An 18104-nucleotide genomic window follows, 5' to 3' on the forward strand; every position below is an offset into this window, starting at 1 on the left:
TGCTATGGCTTAGGTGTGAAGTAAAGAAGGCCGGCACCACGGTAGTGTCAGTGTCAGTCAGAAAAGGGAAGGAGACTTAAAAGTGATGTTGTGAAAATTGAATTGAAATGGCAATAGACTGAATATGTGGGACAAGAAAAATCTGGTTTTAAGCCTGGGTGACTGGGAGGATGGTGGTACCCTCCACCATAACAGAGAAGTCAGAAAGAGTGTAAGACTTGTGGGGGGGGGCCAAGGAAATGGAAGTTGATAATTAGTTTGGTTTTGGACATTCTGAGTTTAAGATGTCTTTAGCACATCCAGACTGAGATGCCCAACAGGCAATTAGAGATTGTGACCAGAGGTCAGAAAGAATTTGGGGCTGGATAACTAGATCTGAGAATCATTTGCCTATGTAAATGGTGATATGTAAAAGGTGATAAAATTTTTAGATATATTTTCACATTAGTCATATAGTAAAGAAGAATGAGAACCAATAGGAGGAACCACAAGAAAGAAGAAACAAAACAAAACGGAAGAAAAAAAAAGAGTAAATAATACACTTCAATCTGCATTCAGATTCTATAGTTCCTTCTCTGGATGTGAATAGCATTTTCCATCATGATTCTTTTGGAGATATCTTAGATCCTTGCATTGCTAAGAAGAGCTAAGTCTATCAAAGTTAGTCATCGCACAATGTGGCTGTTATTGTGTACAACGTTCTCCTGGTTCTGCTCACTTCTCTCAGCATCAGTCCATATAAGTCTTTCCAGGTTTTTCTGAAGTCTGCCTGCTCATTATTTCTTATAGCACAATAGTATTCCATTACATTCATATACCACAACTTGTTCAGCCATTCCCCAATTGATGGGTATTCTCTCAATTTCCAATTCTTTGCCACCACAAAAAGAGCTGCTATAAATATTTTTGTACATGTGGGTCCTTTCCCCATTTTTATGATCTCTTTGGGATACAGCCCTAGAAGTGCTATTGCTGAGTCAAAGGGTATGCACATTTTTATAACCCTTTGGGCATGTGCTCTCCAAAATGGTTGGATCAGTTCACAACTCCACCAACAATGCATCAGCGTTCCAATTTCCCCACATCTTTGCCAACATTATGTCATGTTAGCCAACCTGACAGGTGTGATGTGGTACCTCAGAGTCATTTTGATTTGCATTTCTCTAATCAATAATAATCTTAGTTCTGTCTTAATGAACAGAACTAAAAGCAATGGGTAGAAGTTTTAGAGGGAAATTTGGCTTGATATAAAGAAAAACTTCCAACAATTAGAGCTGTCCAAAAATAGAATGAGCAAATTCAGAAGTTAGTAGGTTCCCCATTAGTGGGAGACTTATAGAAAAGCTTTTCAGGGATTCTTTTTCAGGAATAGGTTGTATTAGATTTAGACATGGAAGATTAGACCTTTCAGTTTTCTTCCTGTTCCAATATTCTGTAAGCTACTTCACTGTGCAACCTATGGCACTTTATGATACTCTGACATCTTGTTCCTCAGAGTTCATGACAAAGCAAGAGTCCACCAGGAAGACAAATGCAACTTTTGTGTTAATAAACATTTGTAAAGGATGAAGAAGTAGAGAAGTATTATGTGCTCCCTACATGTCTACCTTTCATGTATGATTACTTATGCACATAGTGTGTGAGCCTGTGGAAGTATGTGTTGCAGGTTTGGGGGAGATGGAAGAATATTCTTATGAAATTTTTCTTACCATACTCTTTTATTAAATTCCGTTAACTGAATTATGTTCTTTAGCTGACTAGAGAAAAAGGAAACACTTCAGTGGGAGTTATAAGCTATGTTTTTCAAAGGATATGGAACCAGAGGGTCTACCCTGACCTATGATAGCTTTTCAGAGGGCCCTATGGGGGAGAACGGGGTGCTCCAGGTACTATAAAAGTAATGTCTTAGAGACTATTAAAAGTATTTGGATCTACAGTAAGTAGCACCAGATTACTGTACTTTTCCAGCTTTTCTGACAGGTTTTTATAGTACTTTTCGTTTTCTCTGCTAGCTGTCATTTCTGATTGGCATCTTTAATTTAATCTGTTTATTTTATATACCTGATTGAGGTCTTAAGCACACTGCTCTATGCCTCTGAGTAAAACTATAGGCTTTCTATTAGTAGTCTGGTATCATACAACATAGGGGCAAACATTAAGGCAACTGCCCTACAATAAACAAAATTCAGTTTCAGGTCAAAGAATCATAATCTTAGCCCTTTCTAGAGGCAAATACTTTCTACTGACTTGCAATGTAGAGCCATATTTTGAATGTCTAAGCTTGTCAGAAGTTTGATCTCTAGGAAAGAGTAGTATTACTAGACAATGTAATTCATTTGCAGTTCTTTTCATATTTATATTTTATATCGTACTTGTTTTTGTGTCATTTGAATATGAACTTGTCTTCTTTCTCAAATGAAACTGGATATTCCCTAAAGGTAGGGTCCAACTATTTTCTAAAAACGTTTTGCACAGTTTCATACAGCATTTTAGAGTTGGAAAGGACCTCATTAGCTATCAAGTTAAACAAACTGAAAAAAGAATTCTTAATGCAACATATTCCATATATCATTACACACACTGTTCTTGAAGACTCTTAGTGAGAAAGAATCTTATACTTCCTTAAGCATCCAATTATACTTTTGTGTGTTTGGGTCTTCAAGATGTCCTTGAACCATAAGAAATATCCCATATGGACAAAGTGCATTGTTCCATAGGTGATGGACAGGGATAGAACAGCGAAATAGCCTACTTAGAAAGTATAGGAGGTAGGGCTACAGGTAAAAGGAAAAGAGGATATTTTGCCTTGCCTCCAACTCCAGCCAAAATGTAAGAGGCAGTCCTATCTCCCCTATTCTACAAAAGCTATAATAACTAGAAAGATTTTCCTGACATCAAGTATAAATTTGCCACTTTGCAACTACTACTCAATGATTCTTCTGGTTCTTGCCTTTTGCCTCTAGTTCTAAATATGACAAGTCTAACCCCTCTTACACATGATTACCTTTCAAATATTTGAAGACAGTGATGTTCTCCCTGAGTCTTCTCTACTTTCCAGTTCCTTTAGCTGATTCTCATGATACGAACTTTAAGTCCTTCATCATCCCAGCCACCCTTCTCTCGATACTATCTTATTGATGCCCTTTGTAAACTGTGATGACTAGAACTGAACACAATGCTCCAAATGTGCTATGTCTAGGGCAGAGTGCTAACTGAAATGATAGGTCTATCATTTCCTTATTCCTGAAAGCTATGCCTCTCTTAATGTAGCCAATTAGCAGTTTTATCTGCTACATTATACTGATGACTCATATTGAGATTGTAATTCAACACAACCCCCAACATCTGCCAAACTGCTGTCTTACCATTTCTTTTATATCTCATATTTGTGAAATCAATTTTTTAAATCCAAGTGTAAGATTTTCCTTCCTTCCTTTCACTGAGGACTGCTAGCAATTAAACTAGTTTCAAATCAACATAACTGTATTATCCAGCCCACATTTTTTCCCATAAGAATAGCATGAAAGACTTTATTAAGCACTTTCTTAAAATCAAGGTAAACTATAGCTATGTATATCATTCCTTTGATCTCTCAGTTTAGTAGTCATGTCAAAAAAGAATATAAAGTTAAGGAAACATGACATACTCATGATGATTCTTTGTGATCAACATTTCTTTTTTGAAATGTTCATTAACCATAACTTGTTTTAATAACCTATTCTAGAATTTTGCTAGAAACTGAAGTCCAGCTCACTGGCCTATGTTTTGTGGACTCTCTTCTCCTTTCTGAAAATCAATCCATATAGAATCAAAAAAGGTCGAGAATATCAATGAGAATAATAATATTTTTTAAAAGTGAGGAGGAAGGAGACCTAGCAGTACCAAATCTGAAACTCTACAGTATTAAATTTTATATTATTTCTCAAAACAATTTGTACTAGTTAAAAATAGATTGATCAGTAGACTAGATTAGGCAATAATATTTAGTATTTATGTTGTACTTTAAGGTTACCAAGTGCTTTACAAATATAATTTCATTTTTTCCTCACAACAACACTGTGAGATAAGTGTGAGTGACACACTCATCTTACAGATTAAGATATTGAGGCAGATGGGGACACAAAGTTACTAAGTGTCTGAGGTTGGATTTGAACTCAGGTCTTCCTGACCCCAGGACCAACACCCTATCCACTATGCCAGGAAACAAATTTTGTAGCCTACTGATTAATAAACACAAAGATCTAAGCTCCTAGGATAAGAACTATTTGAAAAATTGGGGGGGGGGAATATTGGGTGTGGCAGTATGGAAGAAAGAAATTATTTAGGTCAACACCTTATAGCTTAAATACTAAGATAAGCTGCAAATAGATATATGACCTAGGTATAAATGGTCACACCATGAACATATTAGAGAAAATTTGAAAAAGCTGTCTGTCAGATCTATGGATAGAAGAAAAGTTTATGAACAAACAAGGGATAGGGTGGATAACTACGATTAAATAAAATTTAAAAAATGTTACATAAACAAGTACAATAAAGCTAAGATTAAAAGGGAAACAACTGGGGGAAAATCTTTATAAAAAGTTTCTTTAATAAATGTCTCTTTTCCAAGGCATTTAAACAACTAACTCAAATTTAAAAGAATAAGAGTCATTCTCAAATTGATAAATGGTAAGGACATGAGCAGGCTTCTGAAGAGAAGGCTATTTATAATCACAAGGAAAAAATGCTCCAAATCACTATAAATTAGAGAAATACAAATTAAATCAATTCTAAAGTTGATTCCATCTGCCATCCATCAGATTAGCAAAGACAACAAAAAAGGGAAAATGGCAAATAATAATAGTAATAACAATAACAACTAGCATTTATATAGTACTTTACATTTTTCAAAATACTTTACAAATATTATACCATTTCCAAATGTTGGAGGAGTTTTGGGAAAATAGGAACGTTGACGCATGGTTAGTAGACCTATGAATAGGTACAAACCATTCTGGAAAGCAAGTTGGAATTATATATAAAAAGTTACTAAACAGTACATGCCTTTTGAAATGAAGAAAGGAAGAGATACTTCTTCATTTCTCCATGATCTTTCAAATATTATTCACACTTCAGTAATCACATTCACTAATTCATTCATTCATTCAACAGTATTTATTGAAAACCTGCTAAGTGCCAGGCACTACACTAGGTGCTGGGGATAGAAAGACCAAAAAGAAGCAATACCTGTCCTAAAGGTGCTCACATTTTATTTGAGGGAAAGAACATGAATGAAGACAAATAAATACAAAATATATACAAAGCAAATTCAGAAGCAGGACTGCGGCATTAGCAAGTAGTAGAAGGAGCAGCATAGGACTGGTGTAGGAGCTAGAACATGAGCTGAATCTAAAGGAAGCAAGAGACTCTAGGAAGTTAAGGTGAGGAAAGGATGCATTCCAGACATAGGGAAGAGTTTATACAAAGGCAGAGACTGGAAATGGAAGTCTGTACGTGGCTGAAAACAAGTAGGCCCATTTAACTGGAATGCATAGTATAAAAAGAGAATAATGTGTAATCAATGAGAAGAGATAAGTTGGAATGAAATTACAAAGAACAGTAAATACCGAAAAAGAGGAATTTACATTTTATTCTTGAGGCAATTAGAAGTTATATAAGCTTTTTGAATAGGGAAATGTCAGGGTTCTTCTCAACTCAGGGTAGGTAACATCTCCCTAATAATGAGAATGATCCAAAAGTAGAAAGGAGTGCCTTGAGAGACAGTGGGTTCCTTCTCCTTCACTAAGTCTTCAAATTAACTAACCTCCTGTCCTATTCAGTTCAACAAATATTACTACATACAAGGGACTGTTAGAGATATTACAGCTGGCACTGCTGTACAGGTACAGGTTGCACCTGATGTCATTTGAGGTCACTTCTTATTCAGATTCTCCAATCATCTCTCCCCATCATTGTTGTTTTAAGTAATAACTTTTATCACATAATCTTAAAATCTGAAATCTGAGATATGTCACATTTGGCACATGAGTTAACAATGCTCAGTTGAAACTAAAATCAGAGAGGAAAAATATTTTCAACTAAGAAAGATTGAAATCTATGATAGAAAAACATCATTCCTCTGTCAATGACATTTAGAAAAGAAAAAAAAGTTGTTTGTTTTTTTCCAGAAAAGCACATTTTGGTATAGCATTCTTTATGTCTACACAAATTTAATGAATGTGGTCGCTTGAGTAAAATAAAAATACATTTATATTTAATAGATCTATTAATCCATTAAGGAAACTAGCACTGAATCCAAGTCTTAATTAGATTTTTAAAAAACATAATTGTCTACTATATTATATGTGCCCACATTAAACATCAAAAAATTTTGTTAGAATAGTACCAAAGATGACCTTTATACTTCAGCAAAATCAGTAACAGTATTTAAAAAATATTGAAATTCTGAAGTTTTTTCATTTTAATGGAAATGGAGGGGACTTTATAAAATGAACTTGAATTACATGGGCAAACATTCTCACTTTTTCTTTCCATGTATCTGTATTTGTATTTGATTTCTAACTTTATTACAAAATACTTATTTGCCATCCTATTCTTATTTATACATTTTTTCATTAATTTTGGCATTCAAATATGAAGACCTACACTTTAAAAATGTAAAATTTACTAATGATGTGTAATATATGTGTACTGAAAAAAGAAATTAATCAAATTCTAAAACCATATTATTGAAGCAGTATATAAATTACGTTCTTTTAAAAGGAGTTGGGGAACTTAGGCATATCATCTTATGGAAGATCTTGAGCAACAACAAAAGTTACAATTAGTATGAATACTTTAATGGTAAAATGAGAAACTCCTGCAACCTTGTGCCAGCTAAGCAAATGTTTCTCTTCCAGTAAAATCTTCAAAGATACTTTTCATAGAAGTGAGCAGAAGAACAGAATTTATTGAATTATATTTCCATGTTTTTTCCCTAAAGGCTACTGTTCATTTCAAGAAGAGAGAGAAGCAGGAAATCTCAAGATAGCAACCATTCTCATGGTGTACTGTGGTTGCTATGGCAAATATGTAATTTTTTTTAATGCGGAAAGAAAGATGACATAAAATTCACATCAATTTCTTTAGGAGCAACTAAATTACAACTATGAATTTAAAAAAATATTTTTGAACAAATTTAATGGTAAAATTTATAGAGCTTTTCTGCCTTTGCTGTTTTTCTACTCTTTACCTTGTGGATATACAAAACCCCACGGCAAATTTAAGCAAATTCCTCACCAGTTATTTCCACATCAATCGGGTTTTTGTCTTTGAAATTTTAGAGAAAAAATATTCTTCCTACCTTGCAATTTACTTCCTACAATATATTCAGATAAAATTAATTATGTGGAATACAATAGCCTCAAAATACTAACTCATCTACCATTACCAATTAGCATTTCTAATTTGCATTGTATTTCTAAACAAATGACAAATCATGAAAATTTAACTGTGCTGCAAGTTTTTAAAAAACCCTCATTTCAGGAACATTTAATTTAAATTCCAAGCATAAATTACAAACATGTTCAAATATGCATAACACATTGATAATAAGTTATATCACTGTCATAATAATTCAAACTTCAAAGGGATTTATAAATATTAACTAATAATTCTTCTAAAATTCTTCATGATGTGGTTGTTCCACCTGATTAATGGTATTAGAATTTGTTCCTTAAGTTGTTGCCAAAAGCTACGGAGTGAATCCATGTAAGAATTAGGACTTTTGTTCAGAACTCCTGATACCTGGATTCTCCTTAAGTCCACAGCGTTTATTGTTAACTAAGAAAGGAAAGAGACAACTTGGAGAAAGTCCAAAAAACTTCCACAGAGAAGATTAAATATATGAAAATAAAATCTATATAAAAGTTGAAGGAACTGAAATTATTTAAACTGGGAAAGAAATGGTTGAGAAGGCAATTTAATACTTGCCTTCAAGTAGACATAAAGGTCTTTTAATTCAACCAACACTTATTACACATCTATGATGTGTAAGGCACTATAAAAGGCCTTAAGGTTACAAAGATAAACATGACATTTCTGATTTTCAAGAAGCTAATAGGAAAATATTGTTCAGTTATTCTCCATCCCTGAGGGCAGAACACAAGGAAAAATATGAATGGCAGCATGAGAACTTACATTTATAAAAGGATGACTTTCCTGTTTTAAATTTTGCTTCGAGTTTCCAGATTAGGTTACAAAACACTTTTTTGAGGTTGTTTAAGGACAACGTATAAGCCATCTGGGAAAGCCAGGTGGTGAGAAAGAAGATCCATGGCCAACAATGGCTACCTTACCCCTCTTGCCCCTTTCCCTTTCCCTGCCAGTCCCAAATTCCATATGGGAAGGACAGGTGGCAGTAAGAGCCACCACCATCACCACAGCTTGCCTGTCCTCTTGTCTTCCCTCTTCATTCCAGCAGTATGACTGCTCACATGGCTTAGATAAAATGGGAACTAACAAATGCACTTTCTCTAATGAATAAGGAACATTTAATTTAAATTACCATCTGCTCTGCCTCTATCCCCTATGGTTGCCCAATAGCATCACCTTAATTACTCTTGTGACATGAGGATCCTTGGGCCATGCCATGTAACTCCCACTGCAACACCCTTAGGACTTCTACACTTTTCCATTTTCCCTGTGGCTAAACTTTCTTTTATGTGTTGTCTCCCTCAATTAATAATGAGGGCTTCATGAAAGCAGTTGCTTCTTCTATTTGTTTCCACAGTGTTTAGAAACAATGGCACACAGGAAGGGCTTGATAATTTTTTTTCATTCATTCATTCATTCATTCATTCATTCATTCATTCATTCACTCATTCATTCACGGTTTAGGCCAAAGAAGTATCCTATGATCAAATGGACATATACAATATATCTTAGATCTCCAGTGTCCCACTAAAAGATGCTCCAAATCAGGAGGTAAGCCATACTATGACTTTTTTTACTAAGTTGTAGGAGGCAGCAGTTTGCTATCACCACTCCAGATAGTAAGCTTATGAGCAGGTGGTTTAAAGTAGTTCCCATGAGATGCCATTTTTTCATATAATAAGTACTCAGTCACTGAATGAACCAAGGAAAGTAACGTAATTTCCATGTCACTGGGAAGGCTCCTCTATGTCTCTCCCTTGTCCACTGGCTTAATGATATCTAAAATTCTGGCACTGGATTTATTTCTTTGGCTTTGTCATTCTATAAGAATGCAAAGGTCCATGCAAATGTCAATCACTGTAAATCATTATTAAGAGAAACTATTTGGAGAGAATGAGTGTGATGAGAATAAAAGAATACTGAAGCAGAGGCAGGGGAAGAAGCAGCTCCATTAAGTGAGGAAAACAGCACACAGAACCAAAGACAAATTCCCCCTATTTCCTAATTTTGCCCAGGGCTAACCATAATTATAAGTAACAGTGATAATAATGGACCACCAGATGCACCTGGACTTTTCTGGACTTCCATCATCTCCAGAAACTCATCATTCTGCAAGATGAAGTCTACTTGGAAAGTCACACCTCCTTGGATCATTTTCCACCAGGCTGCATGACTTCATCATGCCCTTGCACCCAGGTAACTTCTCCCTCCCTCCCCCTTCCAGCTTCTTTTTAAGTGCTGTTCTTCCAATTAAACTGTGAACTCTCTGAGGGCGGGACTGTTTTATGCTTTTCTTTATATCCCTAGTGCTTAGCACAGTACCTGGCACATACTAAATGTTTAACACTCTGACTCTAAATCTGACCTGGTCAATTTTTCCTCTCGACTTCCCTTCTAATTACAGGCCTATCAATGCCATATATCTACTTCTAGGACAAATTCTTTAGTAACTAAAGTGTTTCTTAAGCATGTTTCCTTCTTCTGACTCATTAAATGAACCTACACTACAGCAGAATAGGCACAGGAACAGGATCTGGACCTGTCTTTTCACTGACAGATGGAATTCCTGGTTAAGGAAACTCTACCAATTCAGGTTGACACTTCCTCTGCAACTGATGGGTTTTTAAAGAGTTGCATAGAGAACTGCAAGGTTAAGAGACTTGCGTAGGTTCGTAAAGTGAAGTTGCGGCAAGAAAGGGTTTGAGTTTAGGTCTCCCTTGCTCTTGTCAATCCCTGGAAAATTCTGGGGCCCCTACCCTGTTCTGACTAGCAATTTCTAATCATCCCCTACTCCCACGGAAAACTCCTGGGAATCTCTGCTGTGACCAGCAATTTCTAACTGCCTCTGTGTGTGCATTGTGATCGTTCAAGGACAGTTCTGTAACCTCTCCCTTCCTGCAGTTTGGCTATTCTGATAACCCTACAGATGACCCCAGCTTGGGGTACAGTCAGCAGCCCGTCTCTGTGAGCTTGAAGGAGCCTAAACTAATCCTGCAGTTTTTCTAGGAAAAGTGCTATTACCCTGCAATAAATAACTTGTGAACTTCAATTCCATCTATCTACCTATCTATCTACCCTCATACATAACCTCTATCTGTAACTCCCCTCACTGAACTTCCCCATCTCAGTAAGACAGTACATTCTTCCAAACTGCAATTCTCTGACCCTGAATAAATGCCATACTTTATTTATTGATCACCTTATTGATCTGATTTTTATATATGCTTGATACTTCTAGGCCAATTTTCTACACATTAAGCCATTCTGACTTTTAAGTACAAAAATTCAAATAATTTCACAGACAGTATCATTTATTATAAAATGGTCAAATGAAGAGAAACTTTTAAAAAGGTAATACATTCAATTAGAAATGATTAGCCCAAAAGCAGATGATTATTAGGGCAGCTAGGTAGAAGAGAGGATAGAGCACCAGGCTGGAGTCAGGAGACTTAGTTTGATTCACATACCATAACTGGTTCAGCCATTCTTCAAACAACATTTGCGTGTGTGTGTGTGTGTGTGTGTGTGTGTGTGTGTGTGTGTGCGCATATGTGCATTTTTTTGCTGACCTAATCAAGTCAGCATATTGGGTAATAAATTAGGGATGGGAGGACCTTAGATGTAAACTAGTGCAACCCCCAAATCTATAATTTTTAGGCCTTACATAGTCAGCAGATCACAAAGTACTACTTCCATAACATTTAGCAGCAGATTATTTCAAACAGAAAATGTTCTGGGGACTAGATCTGGTCTGCCACTAACTCTGCCCTGAGCTACCTATCTAATTCCAAGTATTCCCAGTTACACCATTTCTCCCTCTAGATCACAGAGTAATACTATGAAAATATGTACAGTGTGTGAATATACATATATAAAATAAATATATATCTATGCACACATACAAAAGTATATTGTTGCTTTGAGCTCTTTGAAAATACTTTTGTCAATAATTTTTCGTATATCTTAAATTTGCTTCTAATGTCTCCCTAAAAGCCTATTCTCTGTATATTGCTAGCCATTATAACATAATCCAAAACACTGAAAAACACTTGGCTCTGGTCTGATACTTTTCAGAAGGCCTAACCATAATGTAATTTTGCCTATGATCTCATACTATAAACCCAATATCATTTTGGCAATGTATTAATGATTATTTTGTACTCACTCCTATATCTTTATTAACCATAAAATGTGTTTGATATAAATGTTCTTTCTTCAGTTCCCATTAAAACAAATTGCAATGAGCTCAGTTTTCTCATTTTTGGTTTAAAGGAATTTATTGTACTGCCTGAGAATTTTCCATGCTACGTAGAATTACATGGGAAGATAAAGCAGACAATTTGTCATGTCATGAATTAACTTGGGAATTCTCTTCTTAGCTTAAGAGTACTGTACCTAAAGCTACATATTTATACATGCCATTTTTAGAGTAAATAGGAATATGTCAGAATTGCCTGATATTTGCAAAAATAAACAAAAACCCAAACTTGGGAGAAATGAGGAGAGAGGTTGGAAGAGGGGAGTGGTACTGGACTAATTTAGAGTCTTTTTTTTTTTTGACCAGTAATAACTGATTTGGTGCCTCTGGCACAAAGAGAAGCCTTGGCAGAAGTATTTTAAGGTCTCTTATTTTGTAAGAAGTTGAGGGGGAACAGAGAGAATGTGAGTAGATAAAAGGGAATTGATTAGAACTTGCTACCCTCCCTTGAGTGTTCCTTCCAGGAATGGTAAATGAGAGCAGAATCTTTAGGGACATTCATATACTTGACAGATATCCACTGAAAAACAGCTTGGTGAGGGTTGCAGTGGGGGAGAAAAGTATAAGATTTATGATGACCCATAGAAAAGAAAAAGTACAAATAAGGTTCCTTACTTTTTGCTGCTTTACTACTACTTGAAATACCATGAACAATAGGAGGAATAATACAAAATTAGATAAGAGCAAATGTTCATATTTTCATAAGAGGGAAGAGAACTGTGTCTTAAAATTATAGGCCCATAAGCCAGATTTGAATTTCTGGGAAAATTCTAGAACAGTTGATTAAAAAGAGTGGGCAAACATCTAGATAGGGAAAATTACAAAAAGCCAGCATGACTTCACCAAGAACAGGTCATGATTTCCTAGCTACCCTTCCTTTTTTTTTACAGGATCAATAAACATTGTTGATATAGTTTACTTATATTCTGGCAAGGCTCTGATGGAGCATAATATATTATTTTTGTGGAAATAATAAAAAGAAATAGATTGAATGATAACACAATAAGAAAGATTCAGAATTGTTTGGTTTGGATGGCAGGATCCAAAGAATAGTGTATCCCAGGATTTATGCTTGGTCCTCTCCATGTTGATCAATGATTTGGAGTAAATCATAGATTGCATGTTCATTAAATTTGTAGATGATACAAACCTAGGAGGAATAGCAAACATACCAGATGACAGAATCAGTACCTAAAAGGCTAGCTCTTTTGCTTGAATCTATTAAGATGAAATTCAATAGAGATAAATGTAAACTCTTACACTAGGGTACAAAAAAATCAACTTTACAAGTAAAAAAATGCAAAACATTTAATTGAAATGAAAAAAGAGACAGGCATTTTAGTGGACTAAAGCTTATCAACAGTATAATACAGCAGCCAAAAAATTAATATGATCTTTGGTTGCACAGCTTTCAGGACGACTGAAGTAAGAAGCCCTTTCTTCATTTGGCAGACCTCATCTCTAGCACTGTGTTTAGTCCTGAGCACTTGGATTTAAGAATGATATTGATGAGCTGCAGAGTGCCCAAGGGGCAACTAAGACGGTGAAAGGCCTTGAGTTCATTTCATATGAGAAAGAGTTGAAGGTACTGAAGGAACTGAGTATGTTTAACTTGAAGAAAATAATACTAAGAAAGGATAGGATAGCCATCTTCAGGTATCTGAAAGGCTATTACATGAAGAAAGGATTAGACTTGTTCTGTTTGGTCCCTGGGGCAAAACAGAAGCAATAAGTGGATGTTGCAAAGAGGCAAATTTAGGCTTTTGATGTTACAAAAAATATTCTAACAATCAGATATGTTCAAAAGTGGAATGGGACACCTCAAGCAGTGGTAGGGCCACTTATTTCAAGCTTAGTCTGGACAACGACTTGCTGGATATGTTATATTAGGGATTCCTTTAATGTATGGGTTATACTAAATGGCTACAGAGATGACTTCCAACTCTAAAATTCTGCAGCTCTGTGATCCTTCCCCCTCCTAATCCACAGTTACTTCACAGCCAGTCTCCTTTTACTTCTTTCTGAATGTTACTGAAGGAGTATCTTTCCACCATGCAGTGTTCTGCATTAATAAAGGCTTAAATTCATGAGTACAAGGTGAGTCACACAAAGTTTCTTCCTCACCAGAACAGGTGGGTCAAGTGAGCTGATAAAAGGATAACAGACGTAGAGAATTAGTTAAGATTACTGCTCCATGGAAGGCAGTAAATAAAAGCCAAAGAAGAAAGATATGTCCTTTAGAAGATAGGATAGCAACATGTATCCAAAGAATAGACTGGCAGCCAGAGATTTGTACCTTAAATGGCTGGGAAGTAGGCCAGTGACTAGGTATAGCCTTTAATAGTAAGGTGTTAAAGGTGAAGTGTTCAAAGAGTGGTCCAATAGTCAGTATCTGTTTCCTAGTAGAAAGGAAGGCAGAGAAGAGACACGAGGCTGTCTAGAAAGATCAGAAGGTGGTGGTGGGGTTGGAAATTTCACTGTGTGTGTGTGTGTGTGTGTGTGTGTGTGTGTGTGTGTGTGTGTGACACGCATGTGTCCCAGAGAAAGAGAGAGAATTACATATAAATGTTAGTTGATTGTTCTATCAGATAGTCAAGGAGTTTCCAAAAAAGGTTTTTTCTCTCTCTCTCTCTCTCTCTCTCTCTCTCTCTCTCTCTCTCTCTCTCTCTCTCTCTCTCTCTCTCTCTCTCTCTCTCTCTCTCTCTCTCTCTCTCTCTCTCTCTCTCTCTCTCTCTCTCTCTCTCTCTCTCTCTCTCTCTCTCTCTCGTAGCAGTACCGTGCATTCTGTGGCTCAAATGGAGAAACTAGATGGCAATTCAGTAAATTTTATAGGGTTATTCATGCCAGAATTTTTACTCCTCAGAAATGTGAACTATGACATTTCATTGTAATTGAATTTCAGACTTGGTCTTTTTTTGCAGCTAAGCTTCTATCTGCTATAGTAAATTTATTTTTCCAAAATCCTTCTAGATAGAATATGGTACTACACATTCTATTACTCAAATAGAAAATTTATTATTTCACAAAAAAGATTTTCATTGGAAATATTTGCTTGGTTTTGGGATGAGAATTTGTTATATGCTAAAAGCACAGTTAGAGAAACTCTAAGCCCCTAAAGTTAATTTAAATGGGTTATTTTGCCATTTTTAAAAGGAGAAGCATATCACTGTTTATGTCTGTGCTAGCAAAAATTCCACAATGCTAATTTAGAAACAAGAATCAGGAACAAAATAAAAACTTTATTTCACTAAAGTTCTTTTTCTGTCACTTGACCTCTTCTGTGTATGTGTGTGTGTGTGTTCTTCCCTTTCTTGCTGTTATGTTTGTCTACCTGCCTTTGTCTCCTTTCCCTTTATTCCTCAGAATTTTATGTACTATATTCTTAATTTTAAAAAGCAGTCAAATGTAACATTTTAAATAATTTCTCTTTTAAAAATTCTCAACAACTAAACACTGATTTTTCCCTCCCTTTTGGTCCAGTTGTTCTTAATAAGTAGAATAGGAAAGAAAAATTCCCTTCTTTCCCTGATTTTTCATACTATACCACATTAAATTGCTGGTAGCCTATTTAACTTTATATCATGCTTGGTTCTTATGTTTGTTTTGGATGACAACAATTTTTTCGTACGTCTTTTCCTAAAATTACATGACATTCCATTAAGATGATAATTTCTAAAAGACAATGTTCTGCACGATAAGAAAGTAAGATTCAAAAGGGGAAAAGGACATACTTTTCATAGTTCCATCTACTTCTTCTTCATCTTCGCTGTTTATGACCATGGTTCCCAAGTCAGATTCTAATATGGTGGTATTGTGTTCAATCATGGTCTGAGCACCTTCACTCATTGTGTTGATAGCCCTCATGGTGCCCACACTTTCCAAACCAGTCTTCACCATGGTATGGGAATCCAACTCATCTTCATCCTGCAAATAAACACTGAAAATCAAAACTTAATATCTACATCCAGAACACTGACAAGGATGCAGTTTCTAAGAGTTATGGATTTTCTGTTAAGTGTTATTAGTATAACATTATTAAGAAGATAAAAATAAACTGAACAATACCAACAACTTAAGTTTTACTAAGATTAGTTGGATGATTTTTACATGGGATACTTACAATGACTCATAGGGAAAATGAGAGCTACTTTAGGACAAGGAATGCCTTGTTTTTATATTTGTGTCTCTAATACTGAGCACACTGCTTGACATATAGAAAGTACTTAATAAATTATTATTGAGTGTTTTTTAAAAAGATAACAAAAACATAAAACAATAAAAAGGGAAGAGAGTAAAGACTGCAAAATATAGTCTAGTGATCTTGACTTTACTGACCTTCTGAGGATCCTTCATGCTCTAAGATTATTTGAAAGTTCAATTAATTTATAATATAATCAAGGAATGTTATTTGATGAAACTTCTACTGTCTACTCTTTCATCCCTAACTACCTCAAGGCTAGCTCCCCACTCTGACAACATCACTTCCCATAATGTTCCATGCCATATCTGTCCACCACTTTCATCGTGCCCTTTGAAACTCTTGCTCTATAATTAATGAGTTTCCTCTATTTTGGATTCTTTCCTCCCATGTTCTCTTCTTCTTCTGGCTCTAAGGTCTGGCTCCTCTCAGATGACACTCAATTTCAGGCTTTCCTTTCTAGCACTTGCTGTACTTTCTTCCAAAGCTCCTCATTCACCCATTGTGGAAATAAAATCAAAATACTCCTTATTCCTACTGAAATTTGAGACTTTCACTCTAATGTCATCACTCAGCTATTGCTTCTGGTTCACTTTATCCAAATTTAATACTTTATTCAAGCCTATTGGCTATTATCAACCAAAGCCCAGGACAGTACTGACCTTCCTTTCTCTTTTAAAAAATTTCTTTAAAAAATTCAGCACTTCACAAATGCAAAGAGAAGAACTGGGGATGGGGGGCATAGCCAAGATGGCGGAGTAAAGGCAGGGACTTGCCTGGGCTCTCCTAAATTCCCTTCCAAACAATTTTAAAATAACACCTCAAAACCCATTCTGAAGCAGCAGAACCAATAAAAGGTCAGGGCGAACCAATTTTCCATCCCAAGAAACCTTAGAAGGCTGGAAGAAAAGGTCTATCTCACTGGGGTGTGAATGGAGTACAGTCTAATACAGTCCACACCTCTGCAAACTAGCAACAGGCCTGGGGATTGACTGAATTGCAGCATTAGTGGCTTCCAGAATCTCAGCCCACAGACAGTAAAGCAATTGGACAACCAGTCAGAAGGAGATTACAGGGGACCTTTTGATAACACTGGGAGTAAGACTCTGTTGCACTGCCCATACCTGGTTCCAGGTCACAGTCCCAGGGCAGAAATGAGCACTTGTGGTTACTCACATAGCACAAGCCAGAAGAACAGTGACCATAACTCTCCTTACATCATACCACCTTAGAAGAACTAGAGCCTTATAGATCCCCAGAACTAGATCTGAGAGCAACAACAAGAAAGACCTAATTCTTGGGATAGTATCCCTTTCATCTAATGAACAGAACTCAACTTTAACTTAAAGTTAAAAGTCAAGGAATAGGATGGGAACATGAGCAAACACTAACAACACCTGACCATATAAAGTTATTATTGTGACAGGGAAGATCAAAACACAAACTCAAAGGAAGACAATGAAATCAAAGCAGCCACAGGCAAACCACAAAGAAAAATATGAATAGGTCTAAGGACCAAAAAGTCAAATAAGAGAGGTAGAGGAAAAATTGGGGGAAAATAAAAGTGATATAAGAAAATCATGAAAAAAGAGCCAACAGCTTGGTAAAGGAGACACAAGAAAATAATACCTTAAAAAACAGAATAGTCCAAATAGTAAAAGAGACACACACACACACAAAAATCCATTGAAGAGGTAAACTCATTAAAAAGCAAAATTGGCCAAGTGGAAAAAAAAAAGATATACAAAAATTCAATGAAGAGAAGAACTAAAAAAAGCAGAACTGGCCAAATAGAAGAGGTGGTACAAAAGCTCAATGAAGAAAATAATTCCTAAAAAATTAGAATTGGGCAAGTGGAAATAAATGACTCCACAAGACATCAAGAAACAATAAAACAAAAGCAAAAGAATGAAAAAATACAAAAATATGTGAAATATCTCACTGGAAAAACAACTGACCTGGAAAACAGATCCAGGAGAGATAATTTAAGAATTATTGGACTACCTGAAAGCGACAATCAAAAGAAGAGTCTAGACATTATAGTTCAAGAAGTTATCAAGGCATTGATGAATTTAAAAAAGAAATAACCAAAACCTTAATACAAGTTTGCTACCATAATATTTTGTGGAAAAAATTGAAAGGGGAGTAAAAACTATTTTTGTTCTCCTATTGAATTAGTCTTGGAAATGATTCTACAAAAGTAATGTAGGTGATGTTTTATTTTGAAATCCC

The 18104-nt window shown here is 35.6% G+C and overlaps 1 protein-coding gene across 7 annotated transcripts in view; it reads right to left on the bottom strand.

Annotated features, from left to right (window-relative positions):
• STK3 (serine/threonine kinase 3) overlaps nt 1-18104 on the bottom strand; it is a 485213-nt gene that overhangs the window by 115287 nt on the left and 351822 nt on the right. For all 7 annotated transcript variants that reach the window (XM_078153675.1, XM_020969092.2, XM_078153672.1 and 4 more), the window contains one exon: nt 15406-15598. In XM_078153675.1, the coding sequence (XP_078009801.1) occupies nt 15406-15598 (193 nt within the window). The remainder of the gene's footprint in view (nt 1-15405; nt 15599-18104) is intronic.

The sequence above is a fragment of the Phascolarctos cinereus genome, unplaced genomic scaffold (genome assembly GCF_003287225.1).
Source record: "Phascolarctos cinereus isolate Bilbo 61053 unplaced genomic scaffold, phaCin_HiC Scaffold_4;HRSCAF=312, whole genome shotgun sequence".
Lineage (NCBI taxonomy): Eukaryota > Metazoa > Chordata > Mammalia > Diprotodontia > Phascolarctidae > Phascolarctos > Phascolarctos cinereus.